Source organism: Rosa rugosa, chromosome 1 (genome assembly GCF_958449725.1).
Source record: "Rosa rugosa chromosome 1, drRosRugo1.1, whole genome shotgun sequence".
Lineage (NCBI taxonomy): Eukaryota > Viridiplantae > Streptophyta > Magnoliopsida > Rosales > Rosaceae > Rosa > Rosa rugosa.
In genome coordinates, this window is record NC_084820.1 from 52,331,966 (window position 1) to 52,344,636 (window position 12,671).

The following is a 12,671-nucleotide window of genomic DNA, read 5'->3' on the forward strand; positions in this document are numbered from 1 at the left end:
TATAAAACATTAACAATAAATAATTCCCTCCTTCCTCCTTCAGTAGTCTGGTCTTTCTTCCAACTCTCCCTTTCCTCTCTGGAGTAACATCCATTAGAGCTTCGATTGATTCTCCGGAAAAAGCTAATGACGACGACGAACACCGAGAGGCAGAGAGCTCTTCTTCTCCGCGATCCTCTGTTGCGCAGGGACATGGACGCCAGGCTCAGCTTTCTGGTAACTCATCACTCCCATATATATTTGATTTCAATTATCTCGGATCGAATTACAGTCATGAAAATGTGTTGTTTTTGCTGCAAATGCAAGGATTCGAGCATGAGCTCGCTCTTGCTCCAAATCGGCGAGAAGCTGTGTGCGTTGTGCATACCAGTGGTTGGTCTGATCGAGGCTTTCATCTTCAGCTTAGCCGGCTGCTTCGAACAACACCGTCCACGTCGTCACCACCGAGCCGCTTTCACCCACGACGACGTCGTTCGCCTCGCTGCCACCTCCCCATGTTTGTCTCACTCTCATTCATTTGGAAATTCTTCATTTCTTTGTTTGTTTGAAATGTAATTAATTAATTAATTGTTTATATATTAGCATTGATGGAATTGATAATGTTTGTCAGTTAGTGTAAATGAGGTGGAAGCATTGCGTGAATTGTTCAACAAGTTGAGTAGTTCGATTCTAGATGATGGCTTAATTCACAAGGTTAGTCCAATTATGCGCACGTGTTTATATATATCAACTATTTGTTTATCATTATAATTTGGTTATTCATTCATTCTTCACTTATCTACCTTAGTTTGTAATTTTCAGGAGGAGCTGCAGTTGCCTCTGTTCAAAACTCATGCGGGCGAAAATCTTTTTCTTGATAGGGTCAGTTCATTCACATAATTTACGCTTAGTTCTATGTTGAATCATTGATTTTATCGTGGGTTTTTCTATTTGACATTCTACCTCATCTTGATTGCTTCAAGGGATTTAGAATTCCCAATGTGAGAATCTCAACAAATCTGTTTATGGGTAGTTGAAGTTGTAGTCTTTATAACACAACCTTCTCTTTGATGCTGCTGTTTTGTTCTGTTTTTTTTTTTTTTTAAAGTGAAATAAGGGCTAACTCCTCGCCTTTATTCGAAATTTTATTAAAGTAGGAAACAAAAAGTACAAATAGGAGGGAGGACCAGGCCAATGCCACTCCTTAAAGCACCAAAAAAACATAGCTAAAACAGAAACAACAATACATCCAAAGAAAAGAACAGAATACAAGGGTACAAAACTACAAACACAACTAAGAAACACGGTAGTAAACCGAAGAAATAAGATCACGGCCATAGTTGTCAACAATGAAGTCAGGGGGAGTCGCCCACCAGATCTGACCAATATGACTAGCTCCATATGCTGCTGTTTTGTTTGTCTCAACTTGAAAGTGCAAACAATCTGTTTTCGTTCAGACAACTAGTGTCTGATTCTAAATTGAATTAGGTAAAGTAAAACTCTTTATGTGATATTCTTGGTCCTTGATTGCTTGATTAGATTTAGGATTGCCAGAGTGAGTACATGAACAAATCTCTTTCTGGGTACTTCAAAGCTATAACTTTTGTACCATAGCCTACCTTTTCGTTGCTGGTATTTTTTCCTTCCTTTCTCAAATTTATGTTTTAAATCTTTAATGGAATTTTGAGATATTCTAGTTTGCTGATTGCTTCATAGGATTTAAGATTGCTGATGTAGTATGTACACAAATCCTCTTTGTGGGTTCTTAAAGTTACAGCCTTTATGCAACAGCCTTCTCTTTGTTTCTGGTTTTCTGTTTTACTTTAATTTTATGGGATTTGGAAATATTCGATAGCTGTAATGCCAGATTCATGTGACTAAACGCCACCTATATTTCAGCTCAATATGTGCTACATGGATGTGACCCAAGACATAATTTGTTTCTTTTCAATGTTCTATGACACAATGGGGGGTGTAGGTATTTGATGTTTTTGACGAAAAGAAAAATGGAGTCATTGAATTTGATGAGTTTATCCATGCATTAAGTGTATTTCATCCCTGCACTCCTCTTGAACAGAAGATTGACTGTAAGTACTCAAGAAGCCAACTTCAGTTAGCTTAACTTTATGTTCGAAGCATTTCGTGTTAAAAGACATTCCTGGGTTTCATGCAGTTGCATTCAGGTTGTATGATTTGAGACAGACTGGATATATTGAGCGGGAAGAAGTAAGTATATCCTATCCTTGTTATATTTCAGATTTTGAACAAGTTCTTGCCTGGATTCTTAATAAACAAAAAGGACTTAAGAAGGTGGTGTTGATAAGTTTTGAAGATGTGACTGTTTGATTTCATTCATGTCATCATTTTGCTCACTATTAATTTATAAATTGTATTTCTTCTTCCTTGTATATGTTTTTCCTTGCAGGTTAGGCAAATGGTAGTCGCCACCTTGTTGGAATCTGGCATACAGGTGCCGGATGAAACTCTAGAAACAATTGTGGATAAGGCAAGACTCATGAACAATCTTTTTTATTTTTTCTGTTTTTCTTTCTGTGTGCTTGCCAAACTTCCCCTGAAATTTTATACTCTGAAAGGCATCTTTCTTTTCTTCAGACATTTGAAGATGCTGATGCTGATAAGGATGGCAAAATTAGCAACGATGAATGGAAGGCTTTTGTATTTCAGCGGCCTACACTCGTAAAGAACATGACACTTCCATATTTAAAGTACCTTACTTGATCACTGTCATTTGCACTTATACTATGTTTATTATTGCTTCCAATCTATTTCATTCAGTAATTGACTGGCAATTAACTCCAAGGGTATCTGTTCCAGGGACATCACCACAGTCTTCCCAAGTTTTATTTTCAACACTGAAGTCGAGGACTGAAATGCTGGCAAGTTAAGCCATGCCTATGATTACATCCTGGATGCTGAAATCAGATGCTGTGTTGCAGTGTAGGATTCTTCATGAGACTGAGCTACCAAGAGAGCTGTGTTGTTCTGATTTGTACAGCATTGAAGGTTCCCCAGTACAACTGGCACAGGCAATTTTGAGGGGTTAGGGAGATTCGAACCCAGACTACTATGCATGCAAAGCAAAGCCCCAACCACCATGCCACTTACACGACATTAATATATGTCGAACAATATAATATATATATCTGTATATGTCAACAAAATCTGGGATTTATTTTATATAATATATATATTTTATATATATAATATATTATATATATATATATATATATATATTTTGACATAATATATATAATATATAATATAATATTATATATATATATATATGTTTCCATAATATATAATATATTATATATATATTGACATAATATATAAAATAAATCCCAGATTTTGTTGACATATACAGATATATATATATTATATTGTTCGACATATATTAATGTTGTGTAAGTGGCATGGTGGTTGGGGCTTTGCTTTGCATGCATAGTAGTCTGGGTTTGAATCTCCCTAACCCCTTAATTTGGGGTTTATTTTGGATTTTCCCAGATTTTTTTGGGTATACAAATATATATATTATGTTGTTTGACATATATTAATGTTGTACAAGTGGCATGGTGGTTGGGGTTTTGCTATGCATGCATGGTGGTGTGGGTTCGAATCTCCCAAACCTCAAAATTTGGGATTTATTTTGGATTTTTCCATGTCTGGTTGGCTAGGGTCATTTTCGGTATTTGACTTTCATGTGGGTCCCACTTTTGCTGCGTTGGACTGCCACGTCAACAATTAACGGCTGAAATTGACGGAATCCCGACGGAGGGACCTATTGGACGAGAAAATGATATTGCAGGGGTGTTTTTGATAAAATTGAAAGTCGAGGGACTGAATTGATGTTGGACTAAAACGACAGGGTACTAAACAGTAATTAGCCCTTTCTTTTTTAATCACTGATTCTGTACATGCCCTTTTAACTCTCAAATTAACTATTGTTGTAATATCAGAATATGCACCTAAAAAACAAAAAAGAGGCGTATATATGCAATTTACCATCCTAACATTTATCTTGCATACGTATCTGGATTCTGGAGTCGAGTAAAGTAATTGGCAATACACACACTCACTAGAGGAAATGACAAGCTTTGGGGTGCATCCTTGACTGGATTATTTGACATGCTAAAAGTCATGTAGGTTCCAAGGAGACTGCCAGAATCACCAATTTTAACAAATCTGTATTCATCAATCACCTAGTTAAGTAGTTAATGTTGGATAGACCAGCTGCTGAAGCACCTTTGCTCTGGTTTCAAACTATCTCACACAGTAGTTGATAAACTCTCTGTAAATGTATGCATGCCAGGGACATCACCCGTCTTCCCAAGTTTTATCTTAAACACTGAAGTTGACGACTGTAGATGTTGTCAATTTAAGCTATGCCTATGGTAGTATCTTGCAAACAAGCTGTGCTTTTTTATGATTTGTAGAGCCTTAAAATTCCCCAGTACAACTGGCATAGGCATATTTGAGATTGAGCAAATTATAGAAAGTGGATACATACCACGGTCCCTTCTGTTTCTGCATCACTGGTTCAATAGAAGTCCTAAACTTCATTGTTGCAGTAAGATGCACCCAAAAAAAATGGACTATGCAATCTCCTATTCAACAAGGAAGTTCTTCTAAGAAAGAAAAAAAAAATAGAAGCGAGGAAGTGACTGTAAAAGGAAGTTGAAATCCATACAAAGCTGCAATTGGAGACAAGTTCCAGCACTTTGTTCACTGAAAATGGCCAGTTCTTTTATACAGGCCGGCTTTACCATCCTAACATTTACATTGCATATGCATCTGGAATCAAGCAAAGAATAGACAGTCACTAGAGGAAGTGACAAACTGCAGAGTCATCTTTGAGTACTAGATTATTTAACCTGTGAGAAGTGAGATCTAGAAGTCATGATTTACATATCAGGTAATCTACACCATAATTCCTGGACTCCACTACCAATTCCATGAATCCTCTTTCATCAATCACCAAGTTGATCAAGTTATTGTACAAAAACCATACACTACTCGATACAACATTCCAAGCATCGGATCAGACCTTTTCTAATTAACAAACGTAGCTGTGCTGTTATGATTAGAGTTTGTACTCTGGTGGTTTTTCTAGTTCAAAGAGAGTGTTTTAGGTTCGAGGAGACTCTTCTTGTGAGGAGGTGATACGTCAATCTTGGTCTACCGGTCGTTATTAGTCCCGGTTTATGAATAAGATTGCTAGTACATGGCTTGGCTTGTTGAATTGGAAGAGCAAAGTGTTAAGGTCTACGCTTCAGGAAATGAACTCCATTTGAGCCAAGTTGTTACCTTTCAATTTGGCTGATGTTCACGAGAGACAGGCTCTACAACAAGGCCTTGACTGAGAAGGCAACCCACCAGACAAGAGTTCATTTTATGCCGTTTCGGTCCTAACCAGGAGAGCAAACCAGGACTGCCAACCGGCCAAAAAAAACAGAGAGGAATTTTAGCATCCACTTTTCACTACGTAAAGTGTTAACTTGTGTTGAAATTGAGTGCCAAAATCAATACCCAAAAATAACAGAATTTAAACACTACTGCCAAATTTTGAGAGTAATTTAACCTGCAGATATGATCTGTTGAATGTACTCACGGATACCTTCTAACTACTTCCAAACTAATGCGAGACTTAAACAGCAAGGTCCTCCCTGAATTTGTAAAAGGAGACTAATCTGAAAATTATATGTGATGAGTACATGTGTGAAAAGCCACTCATGCTATCATTTTTCTTTTGTGTATAGCAAAATACAAGAGTACCTCTGTACCTCAATAATGTGGCACCAATAAATCCCTCCGTGACAACAGTTCTTTTGTAATCACTGATGCTATACAAGCCCTTCAACTTTAACATTTTACTCTGGTTGTGAGATGCACCAAATAAACAACCGATGCAATCACTGATGCTATACAAGCCCTTCAACTTTAACATTTTACTCTGGTTGTGAGATGCACCAAATAAACAACCGATGCAATCTCTCCTATTTAACAAGTGAATGTTAAAGAAAGGCGCGTTCCATATTCACAGCCTACAACTAGAGATAATATTCCTGTACTTCGGCTACATCAATGAATCTAGTCAGTCGAATGCAAACTTTTTCATCTAAAGAAGCTTGCCATCGTAACAATTACCTTGCATGTGGAGCTCGACTAAAGCAAAGGAAATGGCAACAAACACTAGCTAGAGGAAAGCTGCAGGGTGGATCCTTGACTAGCTCATTTGGCGTGCTAAAAGTGAGGTCCAGAAGTCCCGATTCATGTAGCTACTTACACGTCCAATGACTTAATATGTTTCATGGACTCCGCCACAATCACTACTTCCAACAACTGGGTAAGATGTCGTCTTTTATCAATCACCAAGACAAATCAAGTTCAATAAACTTCTTGTAAAAGTTACGTTTTCTTGTTTGGAATAGCATAACAAATCAGGCATGTATTCCTTTCGGTAGATTACACAAGACATCCTTGATTTTCTCATTCCACAACAGGCCTTCCATCTGCAGCAAAATATAATGAAAAATCAGGTAACAGTTAATAGAAATATACTCTGTAAACAATGAAACAAGGCCGATAAAACAATCAAATGAAGATAATCAAAGTTATCAAACCACATGATGCGGCAGTTAAGCATTAGATAGTGCTTTAAATACCAAATCATATCACAGAAATGCTTGGCTGCCACATCAACTGTCCCATCATGTGCTTAAAAAGAACATGCTTAGAAGAATAAAAATAATAAAACAACAAGAAATCATCAACTTCAAAAATATAAGTTTGATACGCATGCAGAACTATAAACTGATCATAAATCATATCAGATCAATGTTTAACTGCCACATCATGTATTTTAGATGTAGTTACACGAAATGAGTTCATCTACTGGTGTCCTCCATGATAGTGTGAAATCAGACAAAGAAACAAACAAGAAATCAGCAACTTCAATACAAGCTTGATAAGCCTGAACCATATATTGATCCTAATTGATATCGACGACATAGCTACAGTAGTCTATAGACAGAATAGGTAGCAGCCAACTACCCCCTCACCATAGAAAAAAGAGAGGCTCATAGTCAACATCTTCTATTTTGACGAAATAAGACACAGCAGTCCACAACAAGACCACTCAGGGATCCATTAAGTATGAAGTGATGGTAAATTCTGCTCCTCTTCCTTGTGAACTGCGACTTCTTACACAGTAAGTGAAACTTCTATTCCAATGCTGTACATGAAACCAGTCCCAACTCATGGATCCTTGCACAAGGTATTCTTTTCAGACCTTTTATGGAACTTATGGTAAAAAAAAGCAAAACTAGCCCAATGACAATTTCAATAGAAGTAGAAAAACTCAGTTAAGCTCTATCCTACATCCTACTATCCCAACATAAACAACAAAATCAGCTACCACTTTCAGATCCCACTTAACCTTCAACTAAACAATCCACCAAACTTACGGAACAGGTCTGTCGATATATTGAGATAGCACTCTACACATCCTTGATGATCTAACTGTTGGAAGGAAGCAGGTAAATGGAAAGAGTTTTCTCATTCAGACATCTCGTTATAATACTCATCTCTTGTTATACAGAAGGTGTGTCTTCTGTCTACCTACAGACATCTCTTGTTAGAATGTCCCATATTCTAACCAAAAGAAGACAAAGTAACAAAATAATAAAGCAGACTATACACCGTCCAAACAAGCTAGGTCCTCTGTCCCACTAATAGGCAAAATTATCAGTTTTATAGGCCGGCACAAAGGCTGCTCGAATCGCCTAAAGGAAATACTGATATTGCCCTTTTGACTATACTCACCTTCACTCAACTGCATAAGCATCTTTATCTGACAACTAATCCTTTAAAGAGAGCAGATCAAGATCTCATCTCATCCTAGCCTTGAGATATTCCGGTTGCTTATCCGACACAACTTTTTTTCAGTAAATCAAACTGTAGAAATTTCAACATGACCTGCTAAATTACGGACCAATCAACTAGAGTGTTTTCTCTATATATCTAAGACTAAAAACCCTGTAAGCCTAGAAAAAGGAAGATAATGAAATAAGCTCAGCATTGTAACGGATTAATAATTCACTAATGGTTGATAAAGTAAACTAGTTGAAATAGGTAAGAATCCAGATGTAAAAGACAATTAGTTTAAACAAAAGCAATTTAAACCAGAGCCAAGGGTATTAAAGAGGCAAAATGAAAGCGCAGAAAATAAGCTACTGTGTCTAGCTAGAGAAAGACAGAAAATTCCAAAGCTATAAAACCCATAAAAAATGAGACAGGATACTTGCCTATAACACCAAACCAGTAGCTGACCTCTGGTCCAATGGCATGCCACCATTCCTTTCATGAGATATTCCAGTGTCATTTCAACAAAAGGAGCAACCTTATCATGTTATGCGGATGGCTACAGATATCTTGGTGACAGAGACAGCAAACTCGCAGCTCACAAAGAGGAACAACAACTACACCAGCAGACATGAGAAGTAGCAAGATGGCATTCTGATGAATCCCGGCATTTTATACACTACGTTGAATAGATACAAGGTTATTCCTAATCCATGAATTTCCATCTCCTCTTCTTTGAATATGATCTATTTACCTCTGGCCTCACATCTCAGCTCCACATCAGCAAAACCCAACCAATAATCATATAGGAGAAAGAAACACAAACACTTCAACTCAATTCCAAGAAACAAGCTAAAAAGAGGAAGTAAAGCTTCCACTTCCAGCCTTGCATTTGGAAGAAGTTCCACTTAAAATAGCAACTCCCAATCACCCCACTCAATCACATTCCTAGTATTGGCTGATCAATAACGGCTGCAAATCTCACTTGGCTATTTAGAGCATAAGGAGCAGTGTGGTTTAAAGTACATCAAGATACATCAACTTCTGAATATGAAACATCTTCAAGCAAGACCCAGAAAACTTAAGCTTATACCAACTACTCGCCGGTATCGTCTCCATATAAGAACATTGTAACAGGGTCCCATGTACACATATACATATTGCAAACAAAAGCAACAGATACAAGCTGTACTGCTCAATGAAATCAAGGCCTGAGCTGGCAACACTTCTACAATCCATTCTTCTAATGCCATCCAAAGCAATTGGTACTACCAAGAACTTTCCAAAAAATTGTGAAACTAATTCCAGCTGCAAATCTTACCTGGAAAGATGACTTCTAGTAAAATACCTACCTATATAAAGGCCTGAAACTTCTAAAGCATAACATCTTCCTAGCTACCCAACTAAAAGATTTTCAGGACTCCTAGTTATAACAATATGTTCATTTATGCAATTTTCTAAACTGATCAACAGCTCGACCTATTTCCTCAAATTCCATAAAAGCTAAACACTAACTAGTATCCAGAAGATGGAAGTCAGATCTGAAATCACAAAATATATTTCAGCTGATCTTACTAATGTAAAATCCTATACTGTGAAATGAACTGCCAGCCTAACTCTTAATCTCCAATAATATCCAGAGACCGAAACCAGCAACGAGGAATTCCATAACAAAGAATTCACATGCCCAATTCTGAATGCCATATGTTGATATATTCTCAAAAAAATTGTTCAGGAGGCACGAAACAGCCACATAGCTTAAATTCCAACAATTACATCAGCTACAACAATGCAGGTCACATTAGAATCATACAATGATTACAATCCCGCATCATCAAATTGCTTCAGTTCTACAGCATAACACACCTGCTCCAGCTCTTCCGCATAACTTATCGAAATATATATCAAATGGACAAATGTAGACAAAATACCAAGTTCATAAATAAAAAAACCACATAATCCTAAAGCTCTCTACTTCTAGCCACCAGGAAAAGAAAGGAATAACCACAATGAAGAACTCAAGAGATGGTTACGAAAGACAAGACAACTCATGATAAGTCATGTGGTCACAACCTATGTAAGACATAGCTGATGCAAATGTAAGAACAGAAAATTCCATATTGCTATCACAGACATAGGATATATTATTTCTAGCAATCAAGTAAAACCATATTACCTATATACATCAGTTTATGATGACTAACAATGTATCAAGATAAATAAAGGGCTACTGATCAGGAGTGTACTCATAGATGAACCTATAAATTCTTGGCCATAATCTCCAGACGACGAGCAACCAAAAGTAACATGTAACTGTGTCATTCAAATAAACTCTTCTGCATTTCAACGACGAGGCATGCGCAGCTTTTCCGAACCTCCCCACAAAGTTGGGCCTGGCCCATACATCGGTCCTTTATCAGGCATACCCTAATAAGGAAAAAAAAAACAATAAATAACATTTCAGAGACCAAGGAAATCTAATGAAAATAGAATCACCCTCATAAGTAAACCATAGAAACCATTTTATGAAAAGGAAAAGGTGAGATAACAACATTATCGAGAAAAGATAAACTAACATGGAAATTTAGTAATTACAAAAATCCAAATCAAAAGTCCAATTATACAAGAAAAATACCATATGCATCCCATATCCATCTCCATACGGAGCAGGAAAGCTTCCATCTGGGCTGCTGAAACTCATCCCATATTGTCCACCTTAAAACAAAAAATATGAAAACAGTGAGATATGAATGAATAGAATCAGAATGGAACAACGTAACCCCAAATAAGGAAAACACAACTCTGTTTTTCCTCCATTGTAAAGTACTAGATAGATATGAAGAGTAAGATATCAACCCCAACTCCTAAAGATGGGAGTAAAGATCAATTTCATTATCTGGTTAACAACAGGAGACTACCTGCACCCCACGGTCTACCATCAACTCTAGCAAGTTCTGCACGAAGTTTCTCAACTTCACGAGCCATAGAAACTAGGTTATTCTCCATTGCCTGTCTCTGTTCCATAAGCTCAATATTTGCCTTCTTTTCATAATCAATTGCACTTCTACAAAACAAAAGTGATACCTTTGTCTATTAAAGGTTGATCTAATACAATTCTGATAGATATATGCGCCAAAAAAGTTGCTTAAAGACAAAGGAAATAAAGAAAATCAAAGATATTCAGGTGCATACCTAGCATGCATAAGCTCCTGGTGCAGACCATCAATCTCAGACTTTAGCAAAGGAATCTGTTGATTATCAGCTTGCAACTTTACAAGGTCCTGTGTGAGAGTCTGCACTTGTGTGGAAAGTTCCTTCCTAACGCCATTCAGCTTCTGAACTTCACCGCGTAGTTGTTTAGCCTCATTTTTAAACGGCTCAGCTCCCCGAAGATCAGCTTCCAATTTTCTTGCTTTCTCAAAGAGCTCCCTCGACTGCAGTTCTTCCTCGGCGCGAATATCAGAAAAGGCAATATTCATGCGATGAATTTCTTCCTTGGCAGCACCAAGATCATGCTGCAATGCCATTCGGTCCTCCACCAGCCTCCGGTTATCAGCTAAGAGCCTCCGAATCTCAGCATGCTGCATTTCAAGTTCTTCCTCCAACAACGCAGGATGGGGCAGCTGCCGAGGCACAGGAGGGGCTCTACCATAAGGTCCTTCAAGAGGGTAGCCACGCCGGTCAATCATGGGTTCACGCGGAATGCGGTGCCTCCCTGCCATCAGAGATGTTATCCCTGAAAACCCACAAAACTTTAGACCAAAAAAAACAACCCTCCAGATTGAGCATGCAAGTAATCAAGTTCTGCATATATGGCAATTGCAAATCAGCAAAGAATGTGCACAATGGGGTTTTAATCAACTACACAATTCAAACCCAAATTCTTGCTTCTATCATACAATTCGATTCAACTAATAATCCCCACTCAATATCTTTATGGGTTAGTTTGAATTTCTAGAAACTGAAGCAAAAATTGGACAAAAGACAACTTCTTTTATCGTATATTCAACTTCTCAAGGCCAAAGAACCGTACTTTAGCCAATTCTTCACTGTTTTATAATCAATTAGAAATATAATTCGATAAGAGGAAACCCCTAATTTAATTTTCCTTCATTCATCTTCCCTGAAAATTAAAATCGAAAAAAAAAAAAATCCAAAAGCACGAGACTTGATTGGTCTAAACGAGCGTAAAGGGTAAAACCAGGATGCAGACCTTGTTCTTGGAGAAAAGCTATATGCGTTTGAGGGCTTGAATAAAATTGAGAGTGTGTGATATGTTTATCAAGGTCTTGCTCTGCCTAATTAGCCTTTGTAGCCCTAGTGCGACGTCGTATCTGTGGCAGTTAGATTCTGTTAATGTTTCTGGTGACCACCTCAAGCTTTACCTTATTTGCACCAATATCCCCATTTTACCTCTTCATATGTATCGTAGATACTTCATAAAGCCTTGGGAGTAATTGGACTTCTAGTTAATTATTCTCTTCCGTTTATGAATTTTTGTTTTTTTTAACAGTGAATTGAAGCAACCTAAATCGTGAAACAGAGTTATCAGAAAGCAATACAAGCATTGTGAATACAAGAGTAGAGTGTTGCACCCTAGATTGCCTTTTTTTAAATACCCAACTTTTCATGCATCCCAATTTTTAGTTAAAGGAGGTTTTTACCAATCAAATTTCATACCAAAAAGTGTTTCCACTTGTATGTTTTTTTATACGTAGCATTTAAGGACAAATATGGTCATCAGCAAAGAGATGTGTCTTTACATTCTATTTCTGATGGGAGTTTTCTGGCGACAAAATTTTCATCCGCAC

The 12,671-nt window shown here is 37.4% G+C and overlaps 2 protein-coding genes across 7 annotated transcripts; one reads left to right on the plus strand and one right to left on the minus strand.

Annotated features, from left to right (window-relative positions):
• On the plus strand, positions 1-3,155 carry LOC133725386 (calcineurin B-like protein 10). 2 transcript variants are annotated; one of them, XM_062152634.1, is made up of 9 exons: positions 6-216; positions 307-496; positions 611-693; positions 802-861; positions 1,958-2,066; positions 2,153-2,205; positions 2,405-2,485; positions 2,593-2,705; positions 2,815-3,149. In XM_062152634.1, exons 1-9 carry the CDS (start codon positions 127-129, stop codon positions 2,867-2,869), a joined length of 834 nt encoding a protein of 277 aa, XP_062008618.1. In that variant the 5' UTR covers positions 6-126; the 3' UTR covers positions 2,870-3,149. The 2 variants fall into 2 exon arrangements, with proteins under 2 accessions (XP_062008617.1, XP_062008618.1); XM_062152633.1 differs by having other exon boundaries at positions 1-216; positions 2,405-2,705; positions 2,815-3,155.
• Positions 3,156-4,738: 1,583 nt separating this feature from the next.
• Positions 4,739-12,231, minus strand: LOC133725387 (protein FLX-like 3). Of its 5 annotated transcripts, XR_009854409.1 has the most exons (8): positions 12,074-12,231; positions 11,053-11,596; positions 10,779-10,924; positions 10,496-10,575; positions 10,037-10,287; positions 5,781-6,509; positions 5,579-5,663; positions 4,739-5,428 (listed from the first exon to the last, which is right to left on the minus strand). XR_009854409.1 is itself a non-coding variant. In XM_062152635.1 (5 exons), exons 2-5 carry the CDS (start codon positions 11,580-11,582, stop codon positions 10,204-10,206), a joined length of 840 nt encoding a protein of 279 aa, XP_062008619.1. In that variant the 5' UTR covers positions 11,583-11,596; positions 12,074-12,231; the 3' UTR covers positions 9,959-10,203. The 5 variants fall into 5 exon arrangements, 1 of the variants encoding a protein (XP_062008619.1); XR_009854410.1 differs by lacking the exons at positions 4,739-5,428; positions 5,579-5,663 and having other exon boundaries at positions 5,665-6,073; positions 6,145-6,509; XR_009854408.1 differs by lacking the exons at positions 4,739-5,428; positions 5,579-5,663 and having other exon boundaries at positions 5,665-6,509; positions 10,119-10,287.
• Positions 12,232-12,671: the final 440 nt, after the last annotated feature.